This window comes from Mercenaria mercenaria, chromosome 11, assembly GCF_021730395.1.
Source record: "Mercenaria mercenaria strain notata chromosome 11, MADL_Memer_1, whole genome shotgun sequence".
NCBI classification, from domain to species: domain Eukaryota; kingdom Metazoa; phylum Mollusca; class Bivalvia; order Venerida; family Veneridae; genus Mercenaria; species Mercenaria mercenaria.
In genome coordinates, this window is record NC_069371.1 from 56,148,845 (window position 1) to 56,171,441 (window position 22,597).

At 36.5% G+C, this 22,597-nt stretch overlaps 2 protein-coding genes and 1 long non-coding RNA gene across 4 annotated transcripts; 1 reads left to right on the top strand and 2 right to left on the bottom strand.

Moving 5' to 3' along the window:
- Positions 1-3,810: 3,810 nt before the first annotated feature.
- Positions 3,811-7,502, bottom strand: LOC128546786 (uncharacterized). Its single transcript, XM_053518117.1, has 2 exons — positions 6,979-7,502; positions 3,811-3,829 (listed from the first exon to the last, which is right to left on the bottom strand). The coding sequence occupies exons 1-2, from the start codon at positions 7,500-7,502 to the stop codon at positions 3,811-3,813; spliced, it is 543 nt and encodes a 180-aa protein (XP_053374092.1).
- A 6,881-nt stretch (positions 7,503-14,383) lies between these two features.
- LOC123532996 (uncharacterized) lies at positions 14,384-18,768 on the top strand. 2 transcript variants are annotated; one of them, XR_008366055.1, is made up of 4 exons: positions 14,384-14,445; positions 16,467-16,511; positions 17,837-17,987; positions 18,616-18,768. It is a non-coding gene; the product is annotated as an uncharacterized LOC123532996 (long non-coding RNA). The 2 variants fall into 2 exon arrangements; XR_008366054.1 differs by lacking the exon at positions 14,384-14,445 and adding an exon at positions 15,771-15,834.
- A 2,435-nt stretch (positions 18,769-21,203) lies between these two features.
- On the bottom strand, positions 21,204-22,175 carry LOC128546787 (uncharacterized). The gene has a single exon (XM_053518119.1). It carries the CDS (start codon positions 22,173-22,175, stop codon positions 21,204-21,206), a length of 972 nt encoding a protein of 323 aa, XP_053374094.1.
- Positions 22,176-22,597: the final 422 nt, after the last annotated feature.

The window sequence follows — 22,597 nt, forward strand, 5'->3', positions numbered from 1 at the left end:
CCTTAATTATTGACTGTGTTAAAGCAATTCCCTTCATACTGGATTGTCTCCCTTACATTAGCTAAAAGTTGTGTCATTCATGACCCAAGTCAATAATTCTTTGTCACGGATTTTGCATTGATCTTAATAGCGAGCGTAGCTCGCGAGCAATTGCGAGAAGCGCAATTGCGAGCGCGTAGCTCGCCTTACGGCAATGTGTAGGCGAATATAACAAAGGTGTGCCGAATGGGGCAAAGTGATGTTGCTGAAAAATTTTCCTCTCGTCTGGGCGCCGCCATTTTGGGTGCCGCCATTTTGTTCTACTTCCGTCAAAGTCGGGAAAATTGTTGTTTTTTTTTTTTAATTTTATATTTGAGTTACAATCTCTATGTTCATTAGGTGTCTTTATTTTTAAAAAAGTTATGTTATGGAAATAATTTCAATTTTGCTTTTATTTTACAAAGTGTCCCTAGAGGACAGGTGCCCACAGGAAATGCTTTGTTGGCAGTGAATACAGAACTTCATTTGATTGCTGAATATTATTCATCACTCAAAAATGCAAGAAAGATTTCCAGTTGGTAGAAAAAAAATATGATAAATGTCATAAATAAGCATAAAGCCATAAGAACGCCACAAACAGGTAATGACGTCACCGTGACACCGGCTTTCCATAAATTTTGCAACGTATGATATTCGCTGTTACAGGTATAATGACACTAAATTTTTGTTTCTTTTCAAGTGAGGTTCTCGGAATTGTTTTAAGCAGTGAATAGTTTCTTTGCCGTTTAAGCTACGCTCGCTCAGAGGCTTTGCCTTTTTCATATTATTTTGCTTTGGGCAATACACGGAAATTAAACTAGCATATTACTCCATAGAAAGCAACAAAACATGTAGCCAGTTTTTTATATAAATCAAGTTGTTTTATAGATTCATATAGAAATATTATTCTTATAAAGATATAAAATATTTCTGTAAAAAAAAAACAACATGATATTGCGAAATTCGTGTTGTCATGTAACAGAACATGAAAATATTTAAATAAATTTCTTTTCCTTTCTTCTGAAACTTTGAACCTCGCCAGAAAATAACGGCCTAACATTGAAATCCGAGGATTATTTTGTAAACGAACTTTCCCACAAAAACATGTATAATAGCTTTCCTCGAGAAAAACGAACTTGTGTGAAGAAGAATGTATTCCCGTTTTGTTTGAATGTTCTTGTATATATAACAGTACTTTTGTTTAACTGTCATGCCTAGAGGTTTGCTCTTTAAAACATGATAAAATAAAGTAATAAACTAAGCAATACTGTATTTGACAGGCAATGGCAAAAAAAAATAAAAATAAAAAATAAAAATAAAACAAAAAAACGAGCAATTTAACAAACTTAAAACGTGTTCGTAAAACACGCACACACACTTGATCCTTCCTGTAACCTGCAAGGTATCTATTTAATTATGAATCAAGTTTCTGATTTTTCTTAATATCAGCATTGGTGTATGTATCCTAACTAATTTTTTTATTAGCTCTGACTTTAGTCTTGTATTATCAATGATATACATAAATCAAATATGCAATTCAGATAATATTATGTGTTTGTACTTATTATACAATTCAATCATGAAATCAAATTTTTCCGTGTAAAGTAAAGTCTTTAGCTGCGAAGGTGTCTATTTTGCATGCTTTCCAAGAACAAAACGGTGACAAAAAATGTAGGTCGTACTAAAGAAATAATCCTACCGTGCAAACTCATGGAACGCATGCTATTATAAATGTTTTCTTTTTGTCTTGTTTTTTTCATGCTATGTTTTCACTTCTAAAACAGATATGATATTGCGCGTCTGTTAATTTCCCCCTTTCTCCGTACAGTAGCGTGGAAATCATGCTGTATCTTTTATCTAAATAAATGTACTCATTCTCTCCCCCGCCCCCTCTTGCCAGCTTTTACTGATCGCCTAACATGCAAATTACACTATTTCCTAGGAAAATTATTCTTATTGACGTCGTTTTTCTCCTGTCGCCGAACGTTTCAATATTTCAAATATATTCAGCTTTCAGTCGGAACTAATGTAATTTATGTTGATTCGTATTGTTCTCATAAACAGTTGGGTGAAAAATCAAAGCTCAGTTCTATTCTGTTCTGTTCATTTGTTTTTTTTTTTTTTTTTTTGTCTAATGAGACAATTATGAACGTTATTATTTCAAAAATCTATATTGAATCGTACATCAGTTGTTGGTATATGCAGTTCCGTAAATTCACACCGTTTAAGTTACATCAGAACTGTAAGAAATCCAACAGTTTTTAATGTCTTGGTATACTTTGACATTAAATGGAAGCAAGAAGCTTTTACCCTATTACAATTATAAATATGCTATTGTATTGTTTATAAAGTCAAGAACAACTACCAATGTGGTAATAAGTTTTCTTATTTTGGAAAATATAATTTATTCGCCTCTAAAGTTAAAGAAATTGAAAAATTTAGTGATTTTCACTATATGCTCAATATAAGTGATGGTGATACTTTTAAAACAAAATTGGAAGCGAGAAGATGTTCAGTTAAAATAAATATTTTCACATCAAATTGAAGAAGAGAAAATGATGTATACTGTCATATTTGGTAAAATATTCACAAACCAAAAGACATATTTGAAATTAATCATTGAAAATAATTTTCCTATATAATCTAGTGCTCAAAGTAATACCATCAGCAAAACCAATATTGAGTATCGGATAATTTTCAAGGAGGACAACCTACTACGATATGCCAGTCAAATATAATAAAAGCTGGGGATGTGAAATTATTACGCCCGACGTATAACCGCCCATCGTGCATGAATAGTGTTAAAGCACTCTTTTGCTATAAATTATTTCTTAAATAAGATTTTGCTTTATTTGATTGTCTTGAATCAATATTTGAATTATGGTACTGAGAATTAAGCTTTATTATGGAATAAAAGTGAGTTATTTCTTATCACTCAATTTTGAGGGAAGTGCTGTTGGAAGTTAAACTTGCTCATCTGATCGTGCGTGTTCCAGAAGTAGAAATTATAGATAACTATATAACGGAATGTGACATTTGTTTATCTTCGTGTGTAAAGTTACATTTTGAAAGTAAACAGACGTAAACATTTTGTGCATTTTATGTGTATGATACATATTATAGAAGGCCATGTTTGAGCTAAGATGTTGTAAATGTTTTATTTTCATGTCTGTACATGTTACCTTCTGAAAATAAAGAATTTATTATTATTATTATTATTATTATTATAGAAGGCCATGTTTGAGCTAAGATGTTGTAAATGTTTTATTTTTTCATGTCTGTACATGTTACCTTCTGAAAATAAAGAATTTATTATTATTAATATTATTATTATAGAAGGCCATGTTTGAGCTAAGATGTTGTAAATGTTTTATTTTTTCATGTCTGTACATGTTACCTTCTGAAAATAAAGAATTTATTATTATTATTATTATTATTATATAATCTGACGAAGTCACATAAAGCTGAATGATTTATTTCTGTCAATTATCGTGAACTTCAGAATTTATGGAATGTGGATAGTACATACATGCATCAAACAACTGTAACGAACTTACCTCTTTGCAAAGCTTGCTTTTCATAGGACACAACGAAACTCTTACTGATTTCATATGCTATATGTTTGAACCTTAGGTCAAAAAGGGAATGTAGAATCAGAACTGCAACACTTTATAGTATTGTCATGACTAATATATGTTTTGAATAGTCAGTGAAATATACCAGTATTACATGTCATTCAAAAGGTCTAAGATAGCTTTACATAAAAATATAAACCATGCATCATCGGTAGTTTTATTTGTCGTCACTAGTCCTGAAACATAGACAAAAGTATGTGATTAAATAACAACGTAAATATGGTGGTAAAGTGTTTTCCCACCATTTAACTTCCACTGGAGGTATGTTGATTGCTCCAAATAAGTGATATCTCAAACAACAGGCATTACATAAAATATTTCATTATTTCATAGACTGATGTAATGATTTTTATAGTGTAGTTTAAGTTAAAATGAAAATATATAAAAACACTTTTTTATTTCTACAAAGATCGTTCACGTTTCGGATCTTTATTAGGTTTGAAGAGGACACTTTGAATTTTTCGTATAGTATGCAAATAGGCCCTATTGAAACAAGTTGATTTTAACGATCACATCTGCTAATATCGGAACCATTTCTATAAATCTGTAATTAAACGCTAGAAAGATATAACGCCATCAATTCAGAAAAAAAAAATAATAGAAGTTTGAAGTATTGATATTCATCACTTCACTTTTCACGATTCCAAAGTTTCATGTAAAAACATGAAGTATGAAGTATGAAATGTTAAGTAAGAAGTGTGAAGTAATACGAAATAAGGCACTGCCTTAGTAAATCGGGAATTGTTAAAGTCCATCAGCTTTCCTAGAAATATGCGTTTGTTTCAATTTATGATGGTAGTTTTTGGAATAAAAAAGCAATACTGCCCATATTTGTACTGATGTGCAAAACGGTGCGGTTCGGACAAGTTATGTGGACGCTTATTACGCACAGGGAAAAGGCGTATTCTTCCAAAAAGCCGAAGTCAGACGCTCTCTGCATGTGCCGGAAGGACACATTTTTTAATTCGATAGTATATCTCATTCGATATATATCGCATGTTACCATAAAAGGATAGATTCCCTATGAACCGACGAACTGTGAGTTATATTATAAAACTATGGCGGCTGATTTGTGCCATTTCGTTATTTCCTTCTGTCGCAGCTGTCTGCCGAACGTCGCCCCGCCAAACGTAGCATGTCGCCCCTACAATGTCGCCTCGCCGAACGTTACCCAACCAAACGTTGTTTTTTCGCCTTCCGGAATATTAGTAGTAATTCTAGTATTTGAGACAAAAGGCAGTTAGATTTTAATAGTGATTATGGGTTTTAATTGTCAGTCCCTAGTAAAGTGTTACCAGTGTTACCAGAAGAAATTACTCACTCTTATCCTCACTCCACACCCCCACCCCTCACCACCCCAACCCATCCATCGACTTTCAATTCAACAGTGCATTCTTCAGTAACTCAATGTGTAACTTTAAATATGCGTGCGTCCGTGCGTCCGCCCGCCCACCAGACCGTCCGTCTAATTCTTGTCTAAATTATAAGTTTGTCATATATTGGGAAAATACTTTATGCCTGCCTCAATGAGGCTAGTCGCCGCGAGCAAACAACAGGGGCCGGTTGTTTGAAACTTTAACCGGCTGTTAAACTAACTGCCAGTTAAATTTTGATTCAAAATACTAGACTTGGTGGGAATAACTAGTACGATGTTTTGATTGTATTGTAAAGATTTTTCATTGTTCATAATTCTTACCTCATACATTTGTTTTTCAAAGTCTTCTGAAATGCCAAAAAATAACTCTAAGAAATAGATAAAGCGAAGAACTAACTCCAGAAATAGACTTTTTACTTCAAAACTAACATGTTTCGTCCATTGGACTTCATCAGAGTATAATAACAAAATAGTATGACGTCACAGGAAAGTACGACGTCAATGACGACGTCAAAAGACGTAACCAATTTTGGCGTAATATTCACATATAGTATAGGATCAAAAATAGATACTTATTCCCTGCAAAAATTGCAAAGCAAAAATAATATTAATACAGGCAAGGAAAACTAACTTATATGCAAAAATACATTAGGAAGAATCTGTGTGAAAAAATGAAAGACTAAAATAATATTTTAGCATTCATGCCATGAGGCCAGGCTGTATTCAATGTATGAATCCAACGAGTCTCTTTCAAGAGCCTAAACCAGTCATTTTTTACCAAGTCGATTGGCATGAAAGAAAAATCACTAACAGAGTGATTTTCAGAATTGAAATGTTCAGATACATTTGTAGGAGTATCAGGAAAATGTCTGATATCAAATTTATGGCTGTTCATTCTTTGAGAACATTTCTGATGTGTTTGTCCCACATATTGTAACTTACACTTTTTGCATGTGATTAAATAGATAACATTTTCAGACATGCAGTTAATATTTTGTTAAACATCGTAAGTTTTTAAAGTTTGAGAGCTTGTAAACTGTACAGATTCAGTGATATTAGCGCAATGAGAACACCGTGTTCTATTACATTTAAGAAAACCACCATTTACATCCGAAGACATCAGGCTACTGTGAACCAAGATATCACTAAGATTTGTAGGTCGCTTGTAAGCAATAATTGGTTTGCATTTAACCAGGTTGCGTACACTGCTTTTCTCAGATAGTTAAAAAAGCCCCCAATATTTATTAAGGATCTGACCAATGTTTGGTAGGGATGGGTTGTATACGCAAACAAAGGGGATAATATCATCTGTGTTCTGCCTGTGATTGGTCATGGCTTCTTCGGTTGACAATGCTGATGCTTTAGCTAAAGCATCATCAAGGATATGACTTGGATAATTACGATTTTGGAAATACGTTCGCAATTTCTCCAATTCGTTTGTGAACAAATCATCATAAGAAGTGAGACGCCTGTATCGCTTAGCTTGGCTATACGGGATCCCTTTCTTGCATGAAAGAGGGTGACAGGATGAAAATTCAATGTATTGATGTGTATTGGTTGCTTTTTCATGAACAGAAAAATCAAAATTACCATCTCCTGTTCTACCAATATTAACATCAAGAAATGTAGCTGTATCTCTTGAATAACTGTGGGTGAATTTTATATTGGGATGGACATTGTTTAAACTGTCAATAAATTTAAGTAGGTCTGCTTCACTGTGTTCCCATATAAAAAAAAATGTCATCGAGGAAACGTAACCAAAGCGATGGCTTAACAGTAGTATTAGCTAGGAAATCGCTTTCCAGTTTACCCATAAAAAGTGAAGCATAAGTAGGAGCCATACGTGTACCCATAGCAGTACCTAAAATTTGAACATAATTTTCATTATTGAACTGAAAATGGTTTTTAGTCAAGACTAGTTCAATAAGCTGGCAAATATCATTGACTGACTGATGTGACAAGTATGAATGAGCTTTGTCCAAATATTCACGGCAAGCCTCTATCCCGTCATCATGCGGAATATTAGTGTATAAGGATGAAACTTCCATAGTAACCAAAAATGCATTAGGGGAGATATTAGGCATAGACCCTAGCTTTTTAATGAAGTCAGTAGAGTCTTTAACATATGAGGGCAGGGCTTCCATGTGTGGCTTCAAGATATTATCAATGTATTCAGATATGCCTTCAGTAACAGAGTTATACCCAGATACAATTGGCCGTCCCGGGTAACCAAGTGGTAGTTCTGAGTTAATATCTTTATGAATTTTGGGCAAGATGTAAAACTGTGGCGTTCTGGCATCACTAGGTACAACTAAAGTATCATTAGAATCACCATTAACATTCCTACAAATAACATCTAAAACATCAGTAACATCTTTTGAAAACTGTTCAACAGGGTTATGATCAAGTTTTTTGTAGTAAGCAGTATTATTCAGCTGTCTGTTGACTTCAGCAATATAATCAGTTCTGTTCATTACCACAATAACCGAGCCTTTGTCAGATTTCTTAAGGATTATACTATCATCATTTCGAAGATTTTTCAGGGCAGAAAGTTCATCAGTAGATTGGTTAGGTCGAAACCTGTACTTACTGTTCTTTTGAAGAAGTTCATGCGTTATAGCATCAATGTAAAAATCAAGTGTAGAGTCTCTTCCAGAAGGTGGAGTAAATATTGAATGTTTTTTCTTATATTTCTGTTTATTTTTATTTAAAAGTTAATCAACCGTTAGCTTAATCGCCTGTTAAAGTTTCAAGCAACTGGGCACAGATCGCTATTTGAAAGGTCAATGACCCTGTTTGCTGAGGCGTTTGGAAGAGGCTCATGTCATATTTTTATTGAGCAGTTACTTTCGTAGAGTACACTCGTAAAAAATCTTTTTTTATTTCCTATTGTGGCTAATTTATGCCATTGTCCTCTTTTTATCTATATGTCATGAAAAAAGTCTTGTAATTTAAAAGTTACACATCGTGTCACTGGTGGACCCAATGATGGTTGGAGGGGGCGGGGCAAGAGTGAGTAATTTCCTCTGATAACACTTAGTTGGGGGACTAACAAATATATATAATAACTATTAAAATCTTACTAACTTTTATCACAAATTTGATAAATACTATCATGTCATTTCGGAAGGCGAAAAGACGATGTTTTGTCTGGGTGGCGATCGGCGGAGCGACGTTTGTCGGGACGCCATAATAGCGTTAGGCGGAGCTGCGACAGAACGAAAGAACGAAATGGCACAAATCAGCCAACATAGAAAAAACAGTATACTGTAAAGTGAAGTGTGAACTCAGAAGTATGGACTGTGATTTTTGTAGTCATCACCGGGCAGATTATATACTTAAAGTTATAGTGTGTGATAAAAAAAATAAAACGCTGAACACGAAAATGAACAAAAACAAGAAATTAAGGATCTATTTACTTGGTACTTCTTTCGACCGCACCACGAAAGCATATTTTAGACCGAATTACTAACCTTATTCCTTATCAGTAATGATTTCGTCTTATAAATGAGATATCCAAGATTTAAACTCACTTGGACATATTCACACGGCGTATAACTAACTGGTAAGAAAGCTATCAGTTGTATGTTTTTGAAATTACAAAATTGATAATTTAAGGTGAAAATATTTTCATCTGACATATTCTTTACTTAACAATGGTGGCATATTTCTGTCGTAAGATAACTTGTGAAGTATCGCGAAAAGATTTGCGTTAGCTAAATAAATATCGAGAAATTATCTAATTATTTGTTTAATGTTTGCAATATTTCGAGTAATATAAAAATCCTAACACAAATAATAGCTCTAAGAGCAGACATAATTACCATTGGCATGTCCGCTTTTTTGATAACTAGCAATACGAATCGTATCTCGTTTGCGTTTTAGCAACGCGGATCGACATGTTCGTATTACTAGTTTTTGGAATATAGGAAAACTCATTATTTTAGATAAACAGCAATACGAATCTTATCAACATTAAAAAACAGTATTCTACCCACTAATAGTTTAGAGCTGAGTATAACATCCCTATAAAAAACACATGATTGTTAGCAAACTACAGATACGTGCAGCAATAGGTTTTATGTAGGACTTAAGGTATTAGACCCGTAATAGAGTACCACCTTTTTGAAGAGTATTCAATTCCTACAATAAATCTACTTTGACTGAAATTTTTCAGGGGGCGTAAGTTCAAGCCCCACTGGGACCCTTATTTTTCCTTTTTCCTAGTAAGTTTTTAACTAATTTTTCAAGACTTATTATTGATTTATTGTACAAAAGTGAAACATTTTCATTTGATAAGCAATTTCTTGCTGTTCAAAGTGAATTTACTTCTGAAACATAAGGCGACAGAGTTAGACATCTTTAAAAATACTGAGTTACATGCGGTAAAAGATCTCAATTTTGCCTTTACTCTTAAGATTACATATTGTGGAAGAAATGTAGGTAGGTTTCACTTCTGCCCCAAGATTATTTTTGAATGAAGTGAGCAAAATTCAAAATAGTCCCACAGGACAGATAATTTTTCAATGTTGGAGTTAGAATTCGGTCTCATTAAATCCGTTTACTTGAGGCACCCTGGAAAAAAATGATATTGACAGTTTTATTTTGTGTTTTATTATTGTTTACCAATAGTTTGGTGTTTCTTTTATTAAAATTAATGGTATAATGAATCCTCTGCAAACGTTTTGGACAGTGGCCATCACTTTGCAATTTGTCTTTACTTGAACTTGGGGAAATATCATAAATTATACAAAATTTATAAAAAACGGCACGGTAAAAGTTCTTTAAAATTTGCAACACAATGCAAAACACAGTCAACATTACGAATATACCTAGCAAATACCATTTTTAAACATTACTATTAGGGATCCAATACTTTGGCCTCTTTTGTTGCAACAAATGTTAAGGGGCTCTCGGACAACATGGTTTTAACAAACGTAATAGAGGACCATTAGGTAATGTAACGTGCCACTTATCTAAGCTTTAGGTATGGAAAAGCATTAGTGCCAGTGCGTTTTATTTATTCGGGATAAAATTAATATAGTATATCTTGAAAGTACGCATTTTTTTTTTATTTCATCATTTTTTAAACAGCCAATATTCGCCGATGTACTAAGAGTCTTTCGCTTTGAATAATGATCAATATTTAAATTTTTATGTACTTATATTGAAATGTTATTCGAAGTGTAAGAAAACGGATAATGGTAACTGATATTATTTGGAATATAGTTGGGTGCAAGGTTACTTATTACGGCAATTTTCAAATAAAAATTGGGCAGTTTGATTTGTAATATACGGAAGCTTATCAGGGCCTCCACTTATCTAAAAGTTTTGCGTCAAGTCAACTTGTGTCTTTTCGTTTTGAACAAAAACATCTGATGAAGGCGTGATAATTAATACGTTATACGTAAATGTTTTTAATCATTACGCATACTTTTTTTTATCGAATTGCGTGAAATATTTGTCAATGCGATTAACTTCTACACGTCTAACTAGATCTTTCAGCGAAGTCGTCAAGAAACATAACAAGAAGATAAATGTATTTGGTATTTCAACATAATTTACTCGACTTGTTACATCTTTTTCTCGAGAACGTTTACTTTAAGCGATATAATTATGTATGTCACGTGATATTTAAACACGTCAGGTTCAAAAATTGCCTATTTTGGTCTTGTCTGCACAGTGATGGTTTCATTATGTCTACGCCAGAAATATTCTAGGGAGACATATTGTTTTCCCCGAGTTGTCTGTCTGTCCGTCTGTCTGTCCCGACGTGCCCACATGTAAATTTGGGGTTAGCGTTTCTGTTGAATTTGACATTCTGAGGTTGTGGTCATTCTGGGGTTAAATTGGTATTGTGGGGTTAAAAAATAGTATTGTGGGGTTAAAAGGATCAAAGGAAGATAATAGGTAATATAAGGGATTACCCCACAGATCCTGTAAGTTCGTCCGTCTGTCCTTCACAAATCGTGTCCGGGCTGTATTGTTTAAACCCCTTAAAGGATTTTCAAATTACTTGGCACAAATAGTCACTGTAACAAATCATGGAGGCTGGGGGAGACATGTGTTTTTGTTACAAAAACCCTTCTTGTTTGTGAGTTGATTTTAACTAAACTTGCACATAACTTTTACCACTAAAAAATCTTAGTTCCTTTCTTAAACCAGGCATATCCCATGATTGACTCGAGAGTTATATCCCGTAAAAAGGCAAAACTTGTCTAAATTGTGGTCTTGTCTGCACATAATTATTGTTTCATTTATGATTTTATTTTTCAACTATATTTCAATATGAACATGTGAAATTTCATAATAACACTTCCCCCTCTTCCACCCCACCCCCACATCACAACCCCCTCCCCACACCCCCCCCCCCCCCCCCCCCCACCCTCGTTAAAAATCTATTGTTCAGCTATATTTTCAATATAAACATGTGAAAATGTGAAATTTCAAAACAACAGTTCCCCGCATCCCGACACCCTGCACCCCCTCCACCAGGGTGACATCCCTCCCCCAGTTATTTTTTTATTTTCCAGCTCTATTTCAGTATGAACATGTGAAATTTCAAAAGAGCATTTCCACACGCACCGACCCCCTCCTCTCCCCTCCTCCCTCCCATTCAGTTATATTATGATTGTCCTTTTTAGCTCGACTAAATATATCAAACACTATCAAAGCTTTGATACTAGCTAGATCAATGTAATTTTGTATGTGAATAGAGGGCAATATTGAAATTATGAACAACACTTTGTTAAAATTCATGTTGCTATGGCAACAGAAATAGTCAAAATATAGTTTTCCCATATGGATCCTTTGATGACAAAAAATTATAGTGGCTCGGTTAATGTAATTTGGTATGTGAATACATGGAAATATGGAGATTACTATAGGTTTACTCTCCATCTGTCTGTCTGTCCATCCGTCTCACAATGTTTATCTCGAAAATCACTATGTATATTTTTTTCCAGTTAAATATTTGTCGAAAATAGAAAAACATCGAGCCTATTGAGAAAAGTTAAGCCGAAAAGTGAAAAACATCGAGCATATCGAGAAAAGTGAAGTCGAAAAGAGAAAAACATCGAGCATATCGCGAAATGTTAAGTTGCATTACCTCTATATTTTTAATCTTTGTCAATAAATTTTATTGACATGTGTAAAACATCTTATCTAGGCGAGTAAAGACAAGTCGACTTAGCACAAAACATCTCACCAACTGTAGGCCCTAATAAGCTTCCGTAGTAATACCTACTTTTTCCGTTTCCTTTGATAATTTGCTACTTATAACTAAAACTATACTCTAACACTGCTCATATTTCAGAAGAAAATACTGATATCTTGAATTAAATAGTGACCTAGATATCTAAATGCAAATTTCAAAGGCGTGGCCTATTAATACAACACAGTTTAAGCCTTTTATCTGCCATGAGAATAAAATTTGCAAGCACAATGAATGCTGATGTAAGTACTTTAAAGTTTGATATTTGTTTAAATAAATGCAAATAAAACGAACATGTTACATATTGAATAAATACTTGCTGCCCCTACAGGTAATGTTAATAATACTGGCTTGCCTCCTTCTATGCGTGGCACTCGCTGCCCCTACAGGTAATGTTAATACTGGCCTGCCTCCTTCTACGCGTGGCACTCGCTGCCCCTACAGGTAATGTTAATACTGGTCAGCCTCCCTCTATTCGTGGCACTTGCTGCTCTACAGGTATTGTAAATAATAGTCTGCATCTTTCTACCAGTGGTACTTGCTGCCCCTATAGGTAATGTAAATACTCCTTCTACCCGTGGCACTTGCTGTCCCTACAGGTAATGTAAATACTAGTCTGCATCCTTCTGCCCGTGGCACTTGCTGTCCCTACAGATAATGTAAATACTAGTCTGCCTCCTTCTACCCGGTGCACATGTTGCACCCACAGGTAATGTAAATACTAATCTGCCTCCTTCTACCCGGTGCACTTGTTGCACCCACAGGTAATGTTAATACTAGTCTGCCTCCTTCTACCCGTGGCACTTGCTGCCCCCACAGGTAATGTAAATACTAGTCTGCATCCTTCTACCCGTGGCACTTGCTGCCCCCACAGGTAATGTTAATACTAGTCTGCCTCCTTCTACCCGTGGCACTTGCTGTCCCTACAGGTAATGTAAATACTAGTCTGCATCCTTCTGCCCGTGGCACTTGCTGTCCCTACAGATAATGTAAATACTAGTCTGCCTCCTTCTACCCGGTGCACATGTTGCACCCACAGGTAATGTAAATACTAATCTGCCTCCTTCTACCCGGTGCACTTGTTGCACCCACAGGTAATGTAAATACTAGTCTGTCTCCTTCTACCCGGTGTACTTGTTGCACCCACAGGTAATGTAAATACTAATCTGCCTCATTCTACCCGGTGCACTTGTTGCACCCACAGGTAATGTAAATACTAGTCTGCCTCCTTCTACCCGTGGCACTTGTTGCCCCTATAGATAATGTAAATACTAGTCTGCCTCCTTCTACCCATGGCTCTTGCTGTCCCTACATGTGTACAGGTAATGTAAATACTGGTCTGCTTTCTTCTGTCCGTGGCACTTACTACCCTTATAGGCAATGTAAATACTAGTCGGCCTCTTTCTACCCGTGGCACTTGTTGCCCCTACAGGTAATGTAAATACTGGTCTGCTTTCTTCTGCCCTCTTGGCAGTTGCGGCCTCTACAGGCAATGTAAATACTAGTCTGCCTTCTTCTGTCCGTAGCACTCGCTACCCCTATAGGCAATGTTAATACTAGTCTGCCTCCTTCTGTCCGTGGCACTTGCTGCCCTTACAGGTAATGTAAATACTAGTCTGCCTCCTTCTGTCCGTGGCACTTGCTGCCCCTACAGGCAATGTAAATACTAGTCTGCCTCCTTCTGCTCGTGGCACTTGCTGCCCCTACAGGTCATGTAAATACTAGTCTGCCTCCTTCTGCCCGTGACACTCGCTGCCCCTACATGTAATGTAAATACTGGCCTGCCTTCTTCTTCCCGTGGCACTCGCTGCCCCTACAGGTAATGTAAATACTGGTCTGCTTTCTTCTGCCCTTGGCAGTTGCTGCCTCTACAGGCAATGTAAATACTAGTCTGCCTTCTTCTTCCCGTGGCACTCGCTGCCCCTACAGGTAATGTAAATACTGGTCTGCCTCTTTCTACGCGTGGCACTCGCTGCCCCTGCAGGTAATGTAAATACTAGTCTGCCTCCTTCTGCCCGTGGCACTTGTTGCCCCTACAGGTAATGTAAATACTAGTCTGCCTCCTTCTGCCCGTGGCACTTGTTGCCCCTACAGGTAATGTAAATACTAGTCTGCCTCCTTCTGCCCGTGGCACTTGTTGCCCCTACAGGTAATGTAAATACTAGTCTGCCTCCTTCTACCCGTGGCACTCGCTGCCCCTACAGGTAATGTAAATACTAGTCTGCCTTCTTCGTCCCGTGGCACTCGCTGCCCCTACAGGTAATGTAAATACTAGTCTGCCTCCTTCTACACATGGCACTTGTTGCACCCACAGGCAATGTAAATACTAGTCTGCCTTCTTCTTCCCGTGGCACTCGCTGCCCCCACAGGTAATGTAAATACTAGTCTGCCTCCTTCTACCAGTGGCACTTGTTGTCCCTACAGGTAATGTAAATACTAGTCTGCCTCCTTCTAACAGTGGCACTTGTTGCCCCTACAGGTAATGTAAATACTAGTCTGCCTCCTTCTACCAGCGGCACTTGTTGCCCCTACAGGTAATGTAAATACTAGTCTGCCTCATTCTGCCCGTGGCTCTTGCTGCCCCTACAGGTAATGTCAATACTGGTCCTCTTTCTTCTTCCCGTGGCACTTGCTGCCCTTACAGACAATGTAAATACTAGTCTGCCTTCTTCTTCCTGTGGCACTCGCTGCCCCTACAGGTAATGTAAATACTAGTCTGCCTCCTTCTACCCGTCGCACTTGCTGCAACTACAGGTAATGTAAATACTAGTCTGCCTCCATCTACCCGTGGCACACGCTGCCCCTGCAGGTAATGGAAATACTGGTCTGCCTCCTTCTACCCGTGGCACCCGCTGCCTCTACAGGTAATGTAAATAGTAGTCTGCCTCTTTCTGCCCGTGGCACTTGTTGCCCCTACAGGTAATATAAATACTGGTCTTCCTTCTTCTACCCGTGGCACTTGCTGTCTCCACAGGTAAGGTAAATACAAGTCTGCATCCTTCTGCCCGTGGCACTTGCTGATCTCACAGGTAATGTAAATACTAAAAAGCAAATTTAAGATTATTACTTGATAATTTTTACGTACTCATCTCACATCTCAAATTTTCTTGTTCATTTTCTAAAAGTTCAAAATTTAATAAAAGAGCTTATTTCAATGTAATGTATTTAAGGTCGTATATTCAATGCCTGCCATGATTGTATGTAATTCATCTGTAAGGGGAGGAACTATTTTAGTTAATTCTACCGTTCCAGTCCTTTTCCTATTGTGTGTAGTCTTGTCAGTTGTCATGTATAAATGTACATTACGAAATAAATATGTTTAAACTAATACTAGTTTGCGTCCTTATGCCCGTTGCACTTGCTGCCCCAACAGGTAATGTAAATACTAGTCTGCCACCTTCTGCCAGTGGCACTTGCTGTCCCTACAGGTAATGTAAATACTAGTCTGTTTCCTTCTTCCTGTGGCACTTGCTGTCCCTACAGGTAATGTAAATGCTGGTCTGAATCCTTCTGCCCGTGGCACTTGCTGCCGCTACAGGTAATGTAAATACTAGTCTGCCTCCTTCTGTCCGTGGTACTTGCTGCCCCTACAGGTCATGTAAATACTGGTCTGACTCTTACCTGTGGCACTCGCTGCCCCTACATGTAATGTAAATACTGGGGGTTTTTTTAATACTGGTCTGCCTCCTTTTACCCGTGGCACTTGCTGTCCCTACATTTAATGTAAATACTGGTCTTCCTCCTTCTACCCGTGGCACTTGCTGTCCCTACATTTAATGTAAATACTGGTCTTCCTCCTTGTACCCGTGGCACTTGCTGTCCCTACATTTAATGTAAATACTGGTCTTCCTCCTTCTACACGTGGCACTTGCTGTCCCTACATTTAATGTAAATACTGGTCTGCCTCCTTCTACCCGTGGCACTTGCTGTCCCTACAGGTAATGTAAATACTGGTCTTCCTCCTTCTACCCGTGGCACTTGCTGTCCCTACATTTAATGTAAATACTGGTCTTCCTCCTTCTACCCGTGGCACTTGCTGCCACCACAGGTAATATAAATAAGCAATGGTGCAGTTTGTTGTAATCGAATGAATGTAGTTTTTGTTATTTATGAAACAAATTTAGATTTGAATTATTTCAACGAAATCTTTTCTTTAGTTTAAAAAGAAAGAAAAACATTACTAAAATAATAAATGTACTCAGTGTCTTTCTCCGATTTCTTTCAGATACAAAACGATTTATCTTCGGGAATTTTCAGGTTGATAGTCTCTGTACGTATAACAACTTTTATAACTTTATATATTTATTTATTTATTTGAGTCTCATCCATTTACATTTTATACACATATACAAACAATAAAAATCACACACATCATACAAGTAAATGGCCATTCTATATAGAATTACAAGAGACTATCTAAAACTAGTACATTACACTATTAAAATCACAGTAAAGCTATTGCAAGTGTATTGTGTTGTATTTTGTGTTGTGTTCATTTCAAGTGGTGCTTATTTGTGTGTGTGTGTGCTTGTGTGTGTGCGTGTGTGTACTCAAGTTGTGTGTATGTATGTACTATGTTGTGATTGTGTTGTGTTGTGCATGCATGTATTGTTTTATTCTTTATTTGAGTCTTATCTATATGAAAACATGTAAGTTTACAAATTCAATTATACATAATTAAAACTAAGTACATAGCCGCTCTATAAGTAGAGCTATAAGAGACTATATTAGCTGTGACACCACATGCTTCAATGCACCTGGGATCCACCACTCGGAAACCACCAATGCAAACAAGAGCTGCCCGTAATACAGCACGCTTGACCTTTCTCAGTGCCTGACTCTGAATTAGAGTTAAAAAGAGACATAATTCTACCAAAATTCAAATATAGTTATGGAGGTTGTTTCTCCTGGTGTTTAAGCTTCAAGTCAAAAGCCTCACTAGTGACAATAATATGTAACTTTTCAGAAACTTTAACCAAAATCCCTAAGTTACAATTAAAGGGGCATAATTCTGTCAAATTAAAATATAGTTATGGGGATTGTCTCTCCTTGCGTACACTTTGATAATCAACACCTATTTAGATTTCAAGTCAATAGCCTGTAACACAGACACTTGACTTTATCCGCATGGGCCAATTATATTATCTATATGTTGTATAAAAATGGAAATAAATCATAAAAGATCCTTTTGTAACATAGAAAACAACGGAGCAAAATTATTGCTGTAAACATGAAGGTCTCGTCATGACAGGTAATGAATGGTATGAACAACAACCTACAAACACCCTAGTACGTAAAGCTTTAGCCGAATTCTAAAATGCAGCTTTTTATTCAATGGACTCCATGCTGCAAAAGGACCACAAATTGTAAGATAAATAAGTTCTAGTTCGAATATTTAAAACACTTTTAAAGGACAACATTCTGAAACAATAACTAACAGCTGTTTTCCATGGTCTAAGAATCATACCACGGAATTCGTCGGATAATTGTACTTGCGTTACAAATTGTAAGGAATTTATAAGGTTACACCCGAGTTATCAAAATTTCACTTTGAGAATCATACAGTTATAACTTTTAAGATTTGCATTCCTGCAGTTGATCTTGACACGCTGAAATGTGACGTGCAGGTTTTACTTGACGTAGTGGGAAGCAATTCAACTGAAAAGGCGTGTGAGAATGAATGTGGCGTCTTGCTTAAAAGTGATACAAATGTCCTCAATTACGGTTGCCCACTAGTTTGCCATGGGTAAGTTTTCATTCAGACAATACTTCACTGTTGTATGAAGAGAGAGTTGGGCGGGGAGGTAGGAGATGACGTTAGAGTGTATAACACTTTAAGAGTAAAAGCTAATATCTCATAGCTTTGAAACTATTTTAAACGTGCACATGCAACGTGTCTATTTTATTCCTGGTACTTTTATAGTAATATCTCTATATACTAACGTTTGAAATGGCAATCGACTTGGTAAAAAATGACTGGTTTAGGCTCTTGAAAGAGACTCGTTGGATTCATACATTGAATACAGCCTGGCCTCATGGCATGAATGCTAAAATATTATTTTAGTCTTTCATTTTTTCACACAGATTCTTCCTAATGTATTTTTGCATTATATTTCTGGAGTTAGTTCTTCGCTTTATCTATTTCTTTAATATATTATTATGTAATACAGCTATTTGTTTTATAGTGGTATGATCACAATAATGCATATTTAACCAGTGTTAAAGACTACATGTTAATTGATATGACCTTCATTTGCGTTGTATTTTAAAGTGTAAAACAACTTTCAAATAGTGACAGCTTACAATCGTGTTATCTATATGGATTGTATATATATTAATGGAAAAGTTGCTTTCTTAAGTCATTTTAATTTCAGGCTGCAGAATCTGGCACATTATTTCCACGAGGTGCCCAAACCAGGAGATCAGCATATGATTTGTGGCGGACTTGGAATAACTACAACTAGCGGATCTATATAAACCCCAGTGTTTAACTGTCACCAACAATTACTAAATAAATGTTTTCCCAATGTTCCTGTTTTATCTTTTCCTTCCGCTTATCTTTGTTCTATATCTAGTGATCTGTGATGAAATTCAAATATAGTAGAAGAAAATATAATATCTAAACCGGTTGCACAGACTGGGTCCCATTTATTTTTATCAGTAGGACATGAATATAAGAAGCGACAGACTCGCCCGCACTCTGAGAGACATGTTGTTTTAACCATGACGAGAACTGACCTAGATTTTAACCATATATCAGTAAGAACAGTCTGTCGCTTCTGACTATTGACAATAAATAACAAATGCTGATTGAATGGGATAAGGCCGTGACTTTTATTATTATAATATCATTACAGAAAATTAATGAAATATCATGGCATATTGTATGAGATAGAAGTATCATGAAATGAAGCATGAAATGATAGATTTCTAGCCAAATTGCATGGAAACAAAATAGGCAACGCTATGATGCTGAAGCTCTAAATTTATGATAAGCACACATGTACTAAAGCCAATGGAAGGAGAATGCAAAATTGCAAATTGTGCTAGCAAATCCAGCTGCCGAAAATCCGAGGCCAAGATGCTCAACGAATTCTCAACATCATGATAAAGGATTTTGCGATGATTGCTTAAATTATGCTGATGATTGTGTATACAATATGCCATACCGAAATGCACAATGTGTGTTGAGGGCCACCAAATATTTTATGAAATAAGATTTGCCCATAAAATGGTACATTGAATATTGTATCTAATTACTGAATAGCCACATGCAAGCATTCATTTCTTTAATGATACCACATTTTCCGGATAATTTACTTTCAAAGATGGCAATATAAGCTATATTCAACTCTATTTGACCATTATTTCTCTTGATTTTTTCTAATCAACACTATGCAGCAGTTACTTTTTCCCTCATAAATTTGTTGGATCTAACCCGAAATAGGTCAGGCGGTAACCTTTATAAGACACGTACTTTATAATTCAGCCATAATTCAAGTACGTAATTACGTATATTTAAATAGATCAAAAGTTTTACTTAATAGTGTTTTGCTTACCCTGCTACTAAAGTTTCCATTTACTTTCACCAGTCTAAGGTGAAAGAACTCTACCGAGGTCATGCCACCCTGCCACTCCGAGTGTATATTTAGATTTAGCAAAGTCTCTCATGCAGTCCACCAAATGGTTCGACAGTGCTTTCAGGCTGCCCGTCTTATCTACCCTTATGAAATAACAAGTCAACATCAAATACAATACCAGACGAGCGGTTTAGAAAAAACAAAAAGAGCTAACTGGCATGCTAAAATTTAAGATCTACAATGCCGAAGATTTAGACACCTGTAACCTGCTCTCAAGAGAATCGGCAACATAGCCATCTTTACTATTTTCTCCTTTCCATCGCCCGTGTCTTTTCCAACATCAGTCGTTAACACCCGCGTTCGCAGCTATAGTTGCACCTCCTGCGCGTAGAGAATGGAGGCCAGTGTTCGAATCCCCAATAACTTCTTTAAGTCTAGAAACTAAACACTCTCTAGCGCGAGTGTAACTCAGTGGTTTATTCTTATTAATGAGATGACACTTGCCTTTGGATCTGTAACATGGCCTGAACAGAAAAACATCGTTTTCGACGGACAAACCAGCGACCATAAAATAACGTTTTAAATCATATACGGACAAGCTTCGGACACACCTTTTGATATAACGATAGTATCACCGCAACGATATTGGTCGGTCCTGCTTTTCCTGATATGAACAGAAAAATATGTATCGAAAAATTCTATATCAATACAATGCACATTGCTCAATTTAAAAATCCTGCAAATGCTATAAGAATCATAGATAAGTCACGCAGAACGAGAACATCGGATGAATGCGTGTACTTTACACATAAAGAAACAAGATCGTCTGTAGAGATCGGATCCTTTTTAGATTTAGGTTTGGAAAGTGTTCTTTTTGCAGCTTCAAGTAAATTTAGCACAAACAAATTGCTGGTCGGATCCTCAAGGTTTCTCAACGAATGCGCCCATTTTATGCCATAAACAGTGTTCGAAATCATAGAACTTGGTGATTGTTTGTCTATTAAATGCAATATGAATAGGCTGAGCCGGAAGCGCTGAACCACCTTTGGAAGAAATGAACTCTTCCCACTTTTTAAAATAGAAAAAATACTTAGAAACAGTGTTTTTACTTTTAGAATTCACTAGGAAAGATGACATTTTGGAAGACAGTTCATCGAAACTTTCATGTCGTAAACCACTCCTCTGTATTTCATCTTCTGTACCGCTCTTCAGCTTCAGGCCTGCACAAATAGAAAAACATACCACTGAATAAATCTTACAGTAATAAAACCAAAATGTAGTTTTCTACCATCAAATATGCCATTTTGTCCCCTGCCACGCCTGGTTAATTTACCTGGTGGAAAAACATAATAAGCATGCACATTTTCAAGCATTGTCTTACCTCAAATTGTGTGCACGTCAACTGCGATATCCTGCAAATATTGCTTTTTACTACCTATTTTTAAAATAGATATAACATTCTTATTGTCTGTGTTCAAACCCACGTTGTGCCCTTCCAGGCTTTTCACCGATGTGTTCAAAACCCTGTGAACTGTCTCGAGCTCTCTCCAGGTGGAACTCAAACCACTTTCGATTTCAGACCAACGACCAATTACTTGACTTCCCTCATCACCCTCAATGAACCCTGCAAATCCGGCTCCACTGGCGTCACAAAATACGGTACTCTGAATAATATCTTCATCTACTGAACATAAATATGTCTCCTTAAGTTTTCCCTTATTTAGAGCTCTTAGATTACCATTCCAAAAAATAATCTCATCGTAAGCTCGAGAACTGAGCATGACTGGTGCGTCCCAGCTGGCACGACTAACTATGCAATCATACAGTGACCTTGACCTTAACCTTACAATCTGTCCCACAAACGATTGCATGGAGATCAGTTGACCAACTAAACTTGCAACGCTTCGCACGTGGAAAACGGTTTTTCCCCGACTTACGCTATCAATGAATTTCTTCAAAAGACATTCTGTTTTTGAGGCGCGTTTATCTGTGACCATGAGAATACCGTTTAAGGTATCCCAAAGATAACCTAACCAGACAATGCTTTGACAAGGCAACCAGTTACATTTATCTTCTGCCATGATGAAACCAAAATTCATCAAATCTTTATGTACAAAAACCGACATGTCCAACGTTTTCGAAAAGGTGTTATCACCACCCATACCGTCGTCCAAGAACAACACAATTCTATGACCAAGAGATCTCCATTTTGAGACTACAGTTCTCAGAAGTTTTGTAAATATGTACCCTGCTGTAGAAATGCCAAATGGAAGGACATTAAACACGTAATTAACTACCGTGTCGTCCGATTCCCATGAAAAACCTAAAAACTTTCTATGCTCTGGAAATATCATAATGTGATGGTAGGCGCTTCTAATATGAAATGAGAATAGATAATCTCCCTTCCCAAATATAGTTTTTGCTACCGACTGATCTTCGAAACGGCATTTGTACTTGAAAAGATCAGGATTTATTTGTCTGCAGTCTAAACCTAGACGTGGCTTACCAGATTTTTCATAAGCAACCGTCAAAGGATTTACAATGTATGGTTTATCTTTAACTTCAGAAATACAGCCTTTCGAAAGTAAATTTCGAATTTCTGTTTGAACAAACGAAGCATTATCCCTAGCCGATTTGTTGTTTTTCAAAAATACAGAATTAGGAATATTTCTGAATGGTAATTTATAGCCTTCACTTACGACCTCTAAAATATACTGATTAGCCCCAGCTTCTTTCCAGTGATTTAAACATCTATGTATTCTGCCAACTGGCGTAA

Coding starts and splice junctions, on each gene's coding strand:
- LOC128546786 (XM_053518117.1), bottom strand. CDS start 7,502: ATGAACAGAACTGATTATATTGCTGAAGTCAACAGACAGCTGAATAAT.
- LOC128546787 (XM_053518119.1), bottom strand. CDS start 22,175: ATGATATTTCCAGAGCATAGAAAGTTTTTAGGTTTTTCATGGGAATCG.